At 34.9% G+C, this 17282-nt stretch overlaps 1 protein-coding gene across 1 annotated transcript; it reads right to left on the bottom strand.

The window, feature by feature from the left end:
- Positions 1-14849: 14849 nt before the first annotated feature.
- LOC120156116 (ethylene-responsive transcription factor ERN2-like) lies at positions 14850-15936 on the bottom strand. The gene has a single exon (XM_039167533.1). The coding sequence runs from the start codon at positions 15787-15789 to the stop codon at positions 14857-14859; it is 933 nt and encodes a 310-aa protein (XP_039023464.1). The 5' UTR covers positions 15790-15936; the 3' UTR covers positions 14850-14856.
- Between the last annotated feature and the right edge of the window lie 1346 nt (positions 15937-17282).

Genomic DNA, 17282 nt, shown 5'->3' with positions numbered 1-17282 from the left:
TATAACAGGTAAAAATATGACAACGGTCACAAAAAGACAAAACCGGTAAATCGCTATCGGATATATTGAAAATGTCAATACTTTAATAAGTATGTATAATAAATTATCGATACTTTCAAAGAAATAGGTAATTTTCCTATCGAAAGTATCGACACCTGACATAAAAGTATCGACACTTTGGTAGTTGTATCGATTAAATATAAATAACATATCCGATGAAAATATAAAGGCCATAACTACATATCTTCTGAAAATAAATAGAACAGACGAGTTTTTGAAATCGAAGCGTAATTATTGCTGCATTTCAGAAGGCGTTTCTAAAGCGAAGTTTGTTTGTTTGTTGCTGCAGTCGAATCGAAAAGTTTGTTGTCGAAACCCTAGTTTTTTAGTATTACAGTAACCAGATATAGGATTTGTATGTGTTGTTTAGGGTTTTGGAGTAAAGAAGCATTTGAGACCGATTACATGTAGAAAGTGATATTCAAGGTAAAATATAAATGTCGATACTTTTATTAAATATTATAGGTAGAAAAAAATGATATTATAGGTTGTATAAATGTGCCGACACATTTTGTAGTGGCCGTTCAATTCCTTTTGAAGAAAACTGTTTTACCACAAGAGTAGTTATCTATATTTGTATATTGAATAAAGTGTATGTAACAAGTATTTGATTTGATTTATGTAAATTGATATATGAAGGAAAAATGGAGTCAATGGGTGGAAAAATTGTTGGTGGCGCAGATGACTTTGAAATTGAGGTCGAGACTCGAAAGCAAACAAAGGGTGGATATATGTACTTCTAGTAAGTATCAATGTCTTTTTGTTATTATTGTTGAAATGGTAATTGGATTAAAGTATTTAAGAACTTTAAATTGATGACAAATTTTAAATGTTGACAGTATGACTGAATGCTGAATGATGAAGGAAGGTGGCGAACTCATCGGCTCGATATGTAAATTGAAATTGATGTTGAGTATTATTTAGCGTTAATGTATTCATTAAGAAATGTTTATGCTTAATATTGGGTGAGAAATGATGTGTTGGAGAAATGGAATTTGATGAGTGATGCTGATAAGGAACCTTACATCGCACAGTCAAAGATGGATAATGAAGAATACAAAGAATGGAGGAAAGCACATGAAAAGAAGGTATTCATTAAACTTGTAAATACGTTGATACAAAATATATAAGAACTATAACATTATATATTGTTAAAAAATGTAGGAAGTGTCGACAAGGTGCAGTATTAAAAGGGTGAATTCATTAATTAAACACCTTAAGTAGAATGGTCAGTTGAATGTGATGGGAGAAATGAGGTTTGGATCGTTGGTAGGAGTAAGGGATCAACCTATTCGGAGGGAATTGTGTCGATCCTTGATGGCGCAATTTGATGTCAAACAATGTATTGCTAAGTATGGTGATTTTTCATTTCCTCTCGGGATTCCATGTGTTGCAGCCGTCTTGGGGGTGGAAAATGAAGGCAAAAGTGTTGTAGAAGTCTCTAAGAGTAAGAACTGGAAAGCACTTGCCTCCAAATATGGTTTGAAGCAGAAGGTGACATATGCTGAACTTGAAGAGGAAATCAAAAGTGGATCTTACGAGGGGGATGAGCTGAAGGCCAGAGTTCTATTGTACCTTGTCGGGATCTTTCTTTGTCCAACGGGTGATACGTCAACGAACAAGGACTATATGAAGCTCATTTGCGATGAAGGCTTGAAGGGTGAATTCAATTGGGCTGAATATGTCCATTCGAGATTGATTGAATCAATAATCACCTTTAAAAAGGGCAGCCAGAGATACCTCAAAGGGTGCATAGCAATCTTAGAGGTAAATGAGTTGAAGAACTTTTTTGTTTTTTATATAAAATGATAGTATAGTTATTATATAAAATTATAAATTTTATTATAAATGCAGGTTGCACTGTTCGATTTTTGGTCGGGCTGTGAGGCAGTGTCAGCTTATGAAAGAACCGGAGTGGCACGCATTCGTGCATGAGGGAAGGAAGAGGTGGTTAGAGTGATGGCGAAATTGAAGTTGGATAGACCGAGGAAGCAAGAAAGGGTAATAAATGTAATTAAATAATATTAAGAATATAGTCAATATCTTAATATTGTAATTTAATTTTGAAGGTTATTGGCAAGGAGGTAGAGGAAGCAGAGAAGAAGAAAAAAGAGATGGTTGTATTGGGGGATGACGGTGAGGGAAAACAGAGTAACTTCGACATTTTGATGTCTGAATTGGCTGATATAAAAAAAAATCCAATTTGATATCATGCAAAGACAATCAAGAGTCGAAAAGAAACTTGAGAGAGTTGAAGAGAAACTTGAGAGAGTCGAAAAGACAGTTGAGAGGCATAAGGGGGAAGTGGAAGGAAAAATAGTGGACGGAAAAATAGATGGAGTGGTGAAAGAAGTAGAGGTGTTGAGGGATGAAGTGGTGAAAGAAGTTGAGGTGTTAAAGGGTGATCTTAAGATGGTGACGGGTGAAAAAATTGATGGAGTGGTGAAGGAGGTTGTGGAATTGAGGAGTGAACTTACGGGGGTGAAGGGGGTGGTTGATCAATACTTGAATGAAGGGGGGAAATTGAATGGTGAAATAAAAGAGATGAAGAGCTATGTAGAGCAAAAATACGATGAACTGAAAAAATATGAAGAAGAAAAGAGGGAGGAAGAAGAAAAGATGGAGGAAGAAGAAAATATGGAGGAAATGAGGAGGAAAGATGTCGATGTGATCGATACACCGGAGAGTGTTATAGATGCAGATTTGGATTCGGAATGTCCTGCACCCCAGAAGAAGAAGCAGAAGGTAAGTTGAATAAAAGAAAACTTAATTTGATCTTTATCATGTTGTTGTAACAATAATTTGTATGCAAAATTGTAGGGTGAAAAAGCGGATATTCCAAGCGAAATTGATGACATCGAAGCTGCAATTTGTGATTATTTATGGAATAGTGGGTTAGAATCGGGGTAAGTGAAATATATTGCTTTGTGAGTGATATTTAAATATTTCATGACAAGATATTAATCCTAATGATTCATATAGAAATTATGTAATCTCAATGGGAAATCAACTCGCTAGTGTATACGACGTTGCAACGTTGAAGCCTACGGAATGGGTTGGCGGTGTAGTAAGTAGAAAGTACAAAATGTTAAAACCTATTGAATATGTTCTGATTGTATAATTAATTTTGTTAGGTTATTGATTTGCTCGCCTGGACATTATGCTACGATTCGAAAAAGTCACTCCGGAGGATTGGCTATCTTCCATACAACTTAGCGGTGAGTTAAATTAATAAATGTTGAAAAGTAGTGTTATAGATAGTAAATTAATAATGATTGTTACGCAATTGTAGCAACAGGCGTTGGATGCTAACATCAAAGAAAGTGTTGAAAGTATTTCTACCTTTTGGGGTCCCATATTGGATTACTATGTGAAATTCACCGACTGTGAGAAGGTAAGACACCATATGAATTGCAAATGATGTTTTCGGATATATAATGTTGAATTTTGTCAAATTGGGTGTGAAATTTGTTGCAGATCATTATCACAATAAACTACCTTAATTCACATTGGTATCTGTTAGTGTTGGATATGGTAGATCGTGTTGCAACAATATATGATAGTATGTTTACATCTAAAGCAACTAAACAGAGAGTGAATGATGCTAAGAGATCGGTATGTATGTATGTATGAAATGACATTATATAAATTATATTGCATAATTTGTTTGGATCATAACTTCATATTTTTTAATGCAGATTAAAATATTAGATATTTATAATAAGAAACGCATTTGGGTAGAATGTTGTGGATCTCTAGGAAAGTTCCCCTTGAAAAATTTCAAATTTGTGGAGCATAAGAAGAATAAGCAATTGAATGGGTATGAGATGTTATCATAAATAGAACGCTTAATTTATATAGGTTTCATAATTGACATGTGTGGTTTTCAAATTTTGTAACAGATATGATTGCCGCATGTATATGATGATGTGGATGGAATCGATCGGTTCTACAGGGGCAACTGGTGATTTTGTAAGTGGAATTAAAAATTTGTTTGTGGTTAAATTGTTAAAAGTCGTAGATTGAATGTTGTGGTTTACAATACTTAACGTTCTGACAATTTGAATATATGTTGTTGGAGAGTGGGATCGATTGCGAATATTAAACGATCTCGTAAGCCAAAATCAAAATCAACGAAGACATGAGATAACAAAAGCTGCCATTAGACACAAGAATAACAAAAGGATGCAATGATGTAAATGTAGGGTTAATTTTGTATAAGGTTTATAATTTTGTATACGATTTATAATTTTGTATGTGAATGTAATTATGTATGAGATGAGAAAAGTTAGCAGTAGGTTGTTGTACATGTTTCTTATACACATTAAGAGTCATGTTGATACTTACGATATATGGAGATTGTTGTCTGCATTATTCCAAATGTCAGTTAAGAGTATGGTTCCCAAACGTAAAGTTTCCAAAAAATAAGTAAGCAAATGTGTCGATCCATTTATAAAAAGTATCGATCCCAGAAATATCGAAACTCATAAGTATAATGTAATAGGTAATTTTTCAATGTAAACGGTATAAATATACCGGTTTTATGAGAGAATAGGTCTACAACATGTATCGAAACTTTTTTATTATGTGTCGATACATTTTGACCAGAATGAATGCACAAAAAGGGTGCACTCATAAAGTGTCGATCCATTTATAAAAAGTATCGATCCCAGAAACATCGAAACCCATAATTATAATGCAATAGGTAATTTTTCAATGTAACCGGTATAAATATACTAGTTTTATGAGAGAATAGGTATACAACATGTATCGACACTTTTTTATATTGTGTCGATACTTTTTGTCCAGAATCAAATTCCAAAAAGGGTGCACCCATAAAGTGTCGATACATTTATAAAAAGTATCGATACCAGAAACATCGAAACCCATAAGTATAATGTAATAGGTAATTTTTCAATGTAATCAGTATATTTATACCGGTTACATGAGAGAATAGGTCTACAACATGTATCGAAACTTTTTAATTATGTGTCGATACATTTTGACCAGAATGAATGCACAAAAAGGGTGCACCATAAAGTGTCGATCCATTAATAAAAAGTATCGATCCCAGAAACATCGAAACCCATAATTATAATATAATAGGTATTTTTTTCAATGTAACCAGTATAAATATACTAGTTTTATGAGAGAATAGGTCTACAACATGTATCGACACTTTTTTATATTGTGTCGATACTTTTTGTCCAGAATCAAATCCCAAAAAGGATGTACCCATAAAGTGTTGATACATTTATAAAAAGTATCGATCCTAGAAACATCGAAACCCATAAGTATAATGTAATAGGTAATTTTTCAATGTAACTAGTATAAATATATCGGTTTTATGAGAGAATAGGTCTACAACATATATCGACACTTTTTAAATTTGTGTCGATACTATTTTAAATATCGTGTGTTTTCCTCCCCTTCATTATTTATAGATTATAATTGATACAAACTACAAATCGACAAAACCTAAACCTAAAGGCAGAAGAAAAATCTTCCTCTTCGACGAATACTAGCGTTATCATAACAGTGACGATCAGATATTCAGGTAAATTTATCGATCTTTTATGGGTTTGATTGATTTCTATATTGGAGTTTTTTTCCCTGAATGTGTTTGTGTTCCAATGTAATAGCATCCACACCCAAAATGGCTCCAAAACGTCAGTGTCAGAAGCGCGATCTTTCTCAAAGCTCTTTTCAACCCAGGTCTTCTCAACCACAACCTCCTTCTTAAACAAACAATTCTTCTGAGGAAATCAGGTCCTTCGAAACTCTGAACTTTAGATCCGATATGGAGAAACAAAGATGGTAGACGAGTTTTAAAGTAAGGAAGATTCATCCCGAACGTGTCATTGACTTGGGTTTCTTGTTTGATGATAAATATGCATTTAGTTTTAAATCCACATTTACATCTTGGGTTAACTTGAATTCCTTGGAGTATAACCAAAATATTACCCCAACCTAGTTAGAGTCTTCTACAACAATGTTTCCTTACAGCACAAGCCTAATAAGACTAATATAATAGGAATTAATACACATGTCATGGGGAAGGATATATATATATATCTCCGGTAACTATTGCGGAGGGTCTACGTGTCGAGAATAAAGGGGATTCAAATGAAAATAATTTAGATACTACAATACAACGGGTTGCTAGAAATAGCCCAATTCACCTAGATGTAGAGTCGAGAGTGTTTCACAAAATACCCACTGGTATATCCGGCCTAGTGGGGGAAAACATTCAACGCTTCGAGATAACGATTATTGGTGGATAGCAAAGTATAAATCCAAATCCAAAACGGCTCCAAACATTGCTAAACTGATATTTAATACAATTGTATATATGGTCACAAAGGGAGCAACAATTTCAACTTCACTACCATATAGATATGTCATCACCCATCTGTTGAATAAGAAAGGAGTTGATTTTTCGCATGACGCCCCTGTTCGATTAACCCGCAAGATTGACATGTTATTTATTAAAAAAGCGGGATATGATTTTGTTGAAAAACTCGGTTGGAAGCGTGTCAATGAGGTCGGATTAGATCAAAAGAGGGAGGAAATGGACCCCATTGGCCATGAAGACGACCAACCAATTGGAGACACAATGATGGAAGAAGCTCCAGTTGCAGAGGATGTCACAATTAAGATCGTGATGGAATACATGGTCAATTTTCGGGAGCATATTGATTCCCTTGTGAGTGGAATGTGAGCCGATATTTCATCATTGTGCGATGAAGTCTCCATGTTGTGTGATGAATTACGTCAACGACATCAAACGAGTTAGGTAATTCATTATTTATGTTTCTAAACATTTACACGTTTTAAAATGTATTTTATTTTCTTTTAACAGATGTGGACAACCAAGCGGTCAATGAAGACGACGATAAAGATGACGATGATGATGATGATGGTGATCCAAACAAGTATATCGTGTCTGCAACGCCGCCTTCAAAAAAACTTTTAATTTTTTATCTCAATGGTGTCCTTGCCTACATCCCAAGACTGCCTGCAGGTTTTAATTCTGTTCTTTTGTATCCATTATTTTAACATATAAGCATAGAACTTTAATCTCATTTTCTTCATGTTGTAGATGTTGTCCTCAGAACAGGATTAGTTGAATTTATGCAATTTTGTGTAGACAATTTTGTTGTTGTCATTTGGTCTTCCAAGATGAGGTTAGAACTGTTGAACAATTGAATTACTGTAGCCAAAATCGTTAATATACAATTGAATGTTAACATTCAAACTTTATTACAATCTCAGGCATAAAGTCGACCGTGTACTTGATAAACTACCTTTATTTTCTAAGCATTTTCTATTCGTTTGGGTAAGATGAATGTCATTACAGTTTGCTGACTTTTATTTGTCTATGATTCCTACATATTTATGTTCGACTGTTTGTGAACAGGATCAAGCAAAATGCAAAACATATGATAATGTTACCTACTGTAAAGATCTCAATGATGCTTGGAACGCGTGTCCTAATTTTAAAGAGCTAAATACACTTTTGGTCGATGAATCAGCAGAAAAATGATTTATAATCCGGTAAGTTGCATTTATGCAATATGTTTTTCCAATTAAACAAGTGTTCATACATTGATTGATTAGCAATTTATGTGTTTATATAGAAATACAATTACATATGTTCACATACCTTTGACGCTGCTTCCCATTCGAACGACAGTGCTCTAGGTATGATACAAATTTATTCATGCTTATGCGAATTTAGTTTATTGTTAGTAAAATTGCACCTCATTAGTTTGATAAATGAAATTATTTATGTATGTCCTCAGAGAAAGGCAGAAAAATACGAGAGTATTTGGAAAATTTGTTGAAGGCGCCTAATGTTCTGGACTTCGTTAGAAATAACCCTTTTTCATCGGATTAATTTCGTGGTGGGTATATTATTTGAACATTGTTGTGTATGTATCTTTTGGTTTGATTATATTATGTGTATATTTTCATTCGGATGGGATGGGTTGTGTTGTGTTGTACATAACTGAACAATCTATCTATCTCTTCCATGTGAGTACTTATCTAATATACATGTTATCATTGATTATTCCATATTTGCTTCTCTATATACAAATACATTTGAGGATTGTTGAAATATCAATACTAGTTATTAATGTATTTTACATCTGCGTGCAAATGTATCGAAACACATTATTAAAGAATTGTTTTCTATGATCTCCACAACAAAGTTTTCATACTTAGAAATATCGGTATATTTATAATCATTTTCTATAATGTATCCAAACTTAAAGTTTCTCATAAAGTGTTGATCCAAAAAATAAAAAGTAACGACCCCAAAAACATCGAAACCGATAATTATAATGTAATAGGTAATTTTTCAATGTAACCGGTATAAATATATCGGTTTTTATGAAAAATAGGTCTACAACATGTATCGACACTTTTTAATATTGTGTCGATACTTTTTGTCCAAAATGGATGCCAAAATGGATGAACGCACAAAGTGTCGATACATTTTAAAAAAGTGTCGATCCGAAAAACATAGAAACCCATAATTATAATGTAATAGGTAAATTTACAATGTAACTGGTATAAATATACCGGTTTTATGAGAGAATAGGTCTATAACATGTATAGACACTTGTTAAATTTGTGTAGATACTTTTTGTCCAGAATGGATGCCAAAAATGATGCATGCACAAAGTGTCGATACATTTATTAAAAGTGTCGATCCCAAAAACATCGAAACCCATAATTATAATGTAATAGGTAATTTTACAATGTAACCGATATAAATATATCGGTTTTATGAGAGAATAGATCTATAACATGTATCGACACTTGTTAAATTTGTGTCGATACTTTTTGTCCAGAATCAATGGCAAAAAGGATGAACGCGTAAAGTGTCGATCCCAAAAACATCGAAAACCATAATTATAATGTAATAGGTAATTTTGTAATATAACTGGTATAAATATACCGGTTTTATGAGAGAATAGGTCTATAACATGTATCGACACTTGTTAAATTTGTGTCGATACTTTTTGTCCAGAATGGACGCCAAAAAGGATGAACGCACAAAGTGTCGATACATTTATTAAAAGTGTCGATCCCAAAAACATCGAAACCCATAATTATAATGTAATAGGTAATTTTGTAATATAATCGGTATAAATATATCGGTTTTATGATAGAATATGTCTACAACATGTAGCAACACTTTTTTATTTTGTGTCGATACTTGTAAATAATGCGGTTTTTCTTCCTTCATTATTTATATGTAAGATAGCAAACCCTAAATGGACAAACCCTAAACATAATTCTCTTCTCTTCCTCTGACGAATACCAGCGTTCATAACAGTTACGGTCAGTTATTCATGTAAATTTATCGATAATATGGTATTGATTTCCAGATTGGACAATTTTTTCCCCTTCTTGTGATCGATAGGTATGTTATTGAAGCCCTAATTTTTTAGAAAGTCTTCGGAAAGAGGGGTTAGGTTTTAAAGTTTGATGTTTGTGAATGATTATAGGTTGCAAGTTCAATCTTTGTTCGCGAAGAAGATAACCTTCAAATGGAGCCCTAGCGTATCAAGATTGAAGAAAATCTAAAGCGACCAATAAGTATCAATGTATTCATGTAATTGTTCTTGAAATGGTAATTGGATTAAAGTATTTAATCCAATTTAATTGATTTAAATCTCTACAGTCTGACTGAATGCGAAAAAATAAAGGAAGCTCATAATCATGTTGATATCACAGCCAATAAAACCCCTTGCAGTGTCCAAATGGTAAGCTAGGAATTGGTAAGGCAAGCTTCCTTTGAGGGTTTAGGGTTTAGAGCCCTCCAACATAAGGGTTGCATGATTAAACATTACGTATAATAGTTGTATTCAGTTGTTGAAGAATTTTTTTTAATTTTATATAAGTATAGTTGTTTGATATACGTTCACGTTTCGGGACCAAGTAGTTAGATGTGTGCATTAGCCTATATCCTTGAGGCAGAGCACAAGAAATCTGGCACGTAAATATTTACTAAGAGCGATAGCTTTTGCTCTGCATGAAGACCGAACCTAGAATCAACTTTGCAATTATGCCTATCATGCTGAAGAGAACCTGTTGAAAAATAGGATTTGCACACAACTGCAAGTATTTTAAACCCTAAACCCAACTACTCACATAGAAAAATTATGCAACAGAGATGTCAATTATGTGAGGAGTTGGGTTTAGGGTTTAAAATGCTTGTAGTTGTGTGCAAATCCTATTTTTCAGCAGGTTCTATTCAGCATGATAGGCATAATTGCAAAGTTGATTCTAGGTTCGGTCTTCATGAAGAGCAAAAGCTACCGCTCTTGGTAAATCTTTAAGTGTCGGATTTCTTGTGCTCTGCCTCGAGGATATAGGCTAATACACGAATCTAACAACTTGGTCCCGAAACGTGAACGTATATCACAACAACTATCCTTATATAAAATTAAAAACAATTCTTCAACAACTGATTACAACTATTATATGTAATGTTCAATCATACAATCCTTACGTTGGAGGGCTCTAAACCCTAAACCCTCAAAAGAAACTTGCCTTACAAATTCCTAGCTTACCATTTGGACCCCCATGTTTTATTGGCTATGTTGTCAACATGATTAACCTGGATAATCCCAGTTACAGAACTGATTCCGGCCATGATTGCGGGAGACTATAGTCTACAGATTGTTTGGCATTTATGTGATGATGTAGGGTTAATTTTGTTAATGTAGGGTTAATTTTGTATAAGTTACATACGATTTATAATTTTGTATGTGATGTAATTATGTATGAGATGAGAAAAGTTAGCAATTGGTTGTTGTACATGTTTCTTATACACAATAGGAGTCATGTTGATACTTACGATATATGAAGATCGTTATCATCGCTTGCGGGACTAAATGTCCATTCTATTCCGTCTTCGAAAAAATCAGTTGATGTAGGTTGTGTGCTTGTATTTAAACTGAGCTTGACTTGAGGACATGTTAGTTTTTTATATCCCTCACCGTTGCAGTACCCACATCGCCTAATTTTCTTCTCGACCTTGTTTTTCGGTACTTCTTTTCGCTTGCGTTGTTTTCGTTGAGGGTCACGAACGTTGTTTACTACAATGCTCTGGTTGACTGAATCATTCAAACCAAACGAGTTTTCTATTTCTTCTATTAGTCTTTTCATCTTATCTCTTGCGGTTTTGAAAGACATGTATGTCTTTGATGCAATGTAGCATACATAACCTACTTGACGTTGAACGTAGAGCAGCGAACCTTGCCATTTGCATCACTTCTAGAGACACATTCAAGTCAACATAATTGGGTGCAGAAGCCTTCGCATCATTAGTCCACCTACTTTGAATCAAAGTCCCGAGAAAATATGTGTAATCCAAGTGCTTCAAAATGTGAAGTTGATGGCGACACGGAAGTCCAACGGTCTTGAATTTTTTGCAGGAGCAAATTAAGGTTTCTGTACGAGAATCAAAACTAATTTCAAATGTCATATTTTTTTCTTTGTACTTTGACAAAATATAATGTTGACATTCATCTGATAAGGACTGAATCTCTTCCTCAATCCGGTACAATGTCTCCCGTAGAAGTTCATCTTGGAACGCATGAAAAGATTCGCGGGTAAAAATCTCAGCAGCATGGCTTTCAAGGTCGACCAATTTTGTGATCTGGAAGGGCTTCGTATGGGAACTTAAGTAATCCTCTTTCAACTCGTTCATACACATTCTACTAATTCCATCTTCAATTGCACAAACAATATCTAAATATGTCTTCTTGTGTTTCAGTGCAATCGCTAGTGAAGCATTCATAGACTCGTACCTTTGTGTTGAGTGAATATTGGCAAAGAAATGACTGGTTAGGTATGCTTGTGCCCATAAGTGTCGTGTATTTCCCTTCTCAATCACCCATGGATGCTTTTCGATGTTGAATTCTGAAACAACCGAACGCCATTGAATATTAAATTCCTCGGTTGTTCACCAGGAAGCCATGCATTTTTAGAATACTGCTGTAAATTTTGGGTCACCAATGTTAGCTTGTGCATTGCGAGAAAGATGCCAAGAACATAATTTATGCTTAGCATAAGGGATAACAGATTTGATAGCCCTCTGCATTGCTCTTTCCCCATCGGTGACAACTGAAATAGGTGATTTATTCATCATGGCTTCTAAAAAATTCTGTAGCACCCACTCGAAATATTGAGACGTCTCGACAGCGATTATGGCAGTGGAAAACACAATTGTGTTATGGTGATGATTGACACCGACAATAGGCATAATTGGTCGACCATACAAATTATCTTTGTACGTTGTGTCGAACGCAATTACATCATCGAAGCATGTGTAATCCGATCTCAATGTAGAATCCGACCAAATAAGATTATGTAATGCCCCTGATTCGTCTATCGAGTATGTTATAAAAAAACCGTGATCATTATGTTTCTTATAATCAAAGTAGGCAATAAGCGCATTCACATCCCCATCGACGATTTCCTTTGCTTTACCTCTTTGAAGTGCTTTGTAGAGGTCTTTATGTGTAAATCCAACATTATGATAGCCCCCTGCCTGCTGCGTTAAATAGTTCATTACTTGTGACGTGCCAACACCGACCTCTTTTAATGTTGTTGCCTCATCGATATCAGCCTTACTTACAGCTCTATTAGAACGCATAAATGGTGTCATAGCAGGTGTGCACAATGCATGATTATGTTTCTGATAAGACTTACTTATAACCCACTGATCGTTTGTATTTGTTGCTGTAACTACGACTTTAGCCTTACATCCTGTTCTTGTGACTGGCGTATGAGCACGTTGATGATTAACAGTATTGACTTTTGATACTCGAAACCCTTCTTTGGAACAACAAAATTCTTGTGTCTTCACATTCCTTTCCACTTCAAGCCGTGCTGTTCCCTTACGTGCACTAAACCCATGTTCCCGTGCGAATCCCTTGTAAAAGTACCAAGCTTGATCACGTGAACAGAAGAACTGACCAACCAATATGTCAGATTCATCAACATTATGTACTTTATGGCATTCCTTGGTTGGCTTAACATTGTCTGCATCAGTATGATCCATGACAAAAATTTTGTTGTGCAAGTTCAGTGGTCCCGGAGTTGATGGAGATGTAAGCAAAAGTTCATTGAACATGTTTCAGTCGTGATGCTTTCAATTGGATGTGGTATTGGTAGTGATAGTTAAAGGGTGGGTACAACATTAAATTCGCAGTACATATTTAGGTATGTACAATAACTACCTAAATATGTGTCGATACATTTTCTACAAGTATCGACCCAAAAAACATCAAAACAAATAATTATAATGTAATAGGTAAATTAACAATGTAACCGGTATAAATATATCGGTTAAATATAGAATAGGTCTACAATATGTATCGACACTTGTGGAATTTGTGTCGATACTTATTGTCTAGATTGAAATCCCAAACGAGGTGCACACATAAAGTGTCGATACATTTATTAAACGTATCGATCCCAAAAACATCGAAACCGATAATTATAATGTAATAGGTAAATTTACAATGTAACCGATATAAATATATCGGTTTTATAAGAAAATAGGTCATCATAAAGTATCGACACTTGTTAAAAAAGTGTCGATATATTTTGTCCATAATGAATGTCAAACGGGGTGCACGCATAGAGTGTCGATACATTTATTAGAAGTATCGATCCCAAAAACATCGAAACAAAAATTACAATGTGATATGTAAATTTACAATGTACCCGGTATAAATATATCGGTTTTATGAGAAAATAGGTCTAAATAATGTATCGACACTTTTTTAGTTTGTGTCGATACTTTTTTCCATAATGAAATATGAATGCCCAACGAGGTGCAAGCATAAAGTGTCGATACATTTAAAATTGTATCGATCTAAAAAACATCAAAACCGATAATAATAATGTAATAGGTAAATTTGCAATGTTACCAGTATAAATATACCGGTTTTATGAGAAAATATGTCAGCATAAAGTATCGACACTTGTTAAATTTGTGTCGATACATTTTGTCCATAAAGAATGTCAAACGGGGTGCACGCATAGAGTTTCAATACATTTATTAAAAGTATCGATCTCAAAAACATCGAAACAAAAATTACAATGTGATATGTAAATTTACAATATATCTGGTATAAATATACCGGTTTTATGAGAAAATAGGTCTAAATAATGTATCGACACTTTTTTAGTTTGTGTCGATACTTTGTTCCAGAATGAAATATGAATGCCCAACGAGGTGCAAGCATAAAGTGTCGATACATTTAAAATTGTATCGATCTAAAAAACATCGAAACCGATAATAATAATGTAATAGGTAAATTTGCAATGTTACCGGTATAAATATATCGGTTTACTTCGAAAATAGGTCAATATAAGCGCTACCTATTACATTATATAAGAGATACCTAATATGTTATTGTACTTGATAATATTTTCGGTTAAATGCCTATTTTATTATATAAGCGCTACATATTACATTATATAAACGCTACCTAATATGTTATTGTACTTGATAATATTTCCAGTTAAATTATATAACATTTCCGGTTAAAAATTTAATCAATCACTTATTTAACCGATCACGCTATTTTTTAGTCGTTTTTTAACCGCAGCACAACAACTACCCGTTTCCGTGCTATGCTCAATCGCTTAACTAAATAATTAATTTTAAATAAATAAATAAATAAAAGGTATAAATGCAGTAAAGATCTGTATTTTTAATAATTTGGAAATATCAAAGGAATTTCGCCCTAAAGAGAGTTTCTAATAATGAAAAATGTCCTCTAAATCTAAACCTCCACATTCTGCCCACAAATCATCTAGGCCAAGTTCAGAAAAAATGTCGCCAAAAACGTCTACTCCGTCCGGGAACTTGAAATCCTGCGTGCCGAAATCTGGGAACTCGAATTCCCCCACCGTTGTTGTATCGCTTCCGCCTGCCACGGCGGGCTCAGAACCCACACAAGTACCCGTTGAAACCCCATTGGACAAATTGACGGCGGAGCTAGAAGAAGTACTCGCCGCCGCAGTTGAAACCCCATCGACGGCCGAGCTAGAAGTACTCGCCGCTGCAGTTGAAACCCCAATGGACAAATTGACGGCCGAGCTAGAAAAAGGACTCGCCGTCGCCGTTGTAAACCCATTGACGGCCGAGGTAGAAGTACTCGCCGCTGCGGTTGAAACCCCATTGATGACCGAGGTAGAAGTACTCGCCGCTGCAGTTGAAACCCCATTGACGACCGAGGTAAAAGTAGTCGCCGCCGTTTCTGTTTCACTTCCGGCTCCGGCATGTTGATCGAAGATGTCTGAGTGGGTCGAACCCTGAGGCATGTTGAGAATAGCCTTGTCGCCGTACATAGCAGAGGCGGCCTTGTCGTAGGCCAGAGCAGCGTCGAGAGCAGTCGGGAAAGTGCCGAGCCAGAGCCTCTTCTCCTTGTTGGGCGCGCGTATCTCCGCCACCCATTTACCCCAAGTCCGCTGCCGCACGCCTCTGTAGCAGCAATTCTGATTCTGCGGCCCTCCTTTTCCCTTCATACAACCCTTCTTCGACCCCTTCGCCGGCGCCTTACGAGCCTTCTTCTCGTCGGGTTTTTCAATCCACTCCTTCAAAGTATCCTCCACCGACAACCCCCGACGCTTTATTTTCCGGCAAGGACCCGAACCCATACTCGGGCTTTGATTCTCCGTCGAACCCATCACCAATTTCAACAAAAAAACAGGGATTTTGATGCACGCCGCCGAGTTCTTGATTATCAGAGAAATAACACAACAAAAACCCAGAAAATCAACGCCGAGAACAGCCAAAAGCTTGAACGTAGCTCAGTATCACGATCGTTGTGAATTCGAAGAGAAGACCAGAGAGATTTTTTATTCAAATTTGTAAGTGAAACTTTACTGGTGGGAGGTAAGATATTTATACGCGTTTTTTTCCCGTTTATTTCATTCGGTACAAGACGTGTCAGAATCGAAGTATAATTCAATGATCGTTTGTCACCTTAAGACACTGCCACTTGTCATCGATCTTCCCGTTACATCCGGAGCGTTATCTTTCCAGCTTACTTAGTTTCGAAAATATTTTGTTTTTTTAGCCCGTTTCCGCTTTTACCCTACGCTCTAGAACTTTAATTCTGCACATGCCCACCCAAGCGACCTGGTCAAAGGGTTTTCTTGTCATTAACAAAACATGGGCCTTAACTAACTAAGATCCCTAATGCAACGGTAAGAATCTTAAAACATTTTCCGTTCCGTCTAAAAGAGGCAATACAATTATTTTAATTATAATAGAAAACAATGGTGTTATAACATAAATAGAAACTCTAATGATTATTTAATCATAGTAAAGTGAGTACGTAATATAAAAATATTTTTAATGAACTACTAAAAGTATTAGACAAAAATGCATCAGAGCCCCTGCACTTTTAAAAAAATTAATGTGGGTATCATATTATTTTTTTCATCCAACGTGACCGTCCAACTCGGAAAACAAACAAAATGTGAAATTTTGACAAATATTTTCTGCCGTTGATTATTACGGTATTAACGTGATAGTTCACGATAACTAATGACATGACGAATGACGTGGAGGTTAAATTCCGATTTAGACGATCGAAATAAGTCAATCTTGTGATGTCCAGTCTAAAAAACTAATAAAAAAATGCAAAGTTAGCACACATTTAGATGAATAAAATGATTGAGTGGTTAAAATAAGAATAATTTAAAAATTAAATTATTAAATAAAAAATTAAATTATAAGTACTAAAATAAGAGTGAAAAAAAGTTGAATGGTGATTTGTATAATTTATCATTAAATAAACAAAAATACTCGAGCTAAACCAAGAACGGTCTATTCTCATGTGTGTGTTGATATGAGATCAGAAAACGACTCATTACAGGAGCCGTAAAGTGTAGACAACGATGGATTGGAAGGGGAAAAGATTCCAAAAACTAAGACTTTGAATAAAGAATCAGAATTATAACAATGGCTGGAAGGAAGTGAAGACAAATTGGATAAAAGAGAAAGTAAACAGGTGGATTATTTTTACAAAATTCGTTAATTTTATTTAATAATAAATATTTTGAAGTAATAACTTAATTTCACATAAGGACCACATAAAGAAAGACTAAAGATTTAACTAAGAAACTCGAACAAATATAGATACAAACAGATGCGATTGCATAGGTAAACAAAC

Source organism: Hibiscus syriacus, unplaced genomic scaffold (genome assembly GCF_006381635.1).
Source record: "Hibiscus syriacus cultivar Baekdansim isolate YM2019G1 unplaced genomic scaffold, ASM638163v2 tig00111213_pilon, whole genome shotgun sequence".
NCBI lineage: Eukaryota > Viridiplantae > Streptophyta > Magnoliopsida > Malvales > Malvaceae > Hibiscus > Hibiscus syriacus.
The sequence above is the reverse complement of the archived record's forward strand: the minus strand, read 5'-3'. Positions and strand labels throughout refer to the sequence as shown.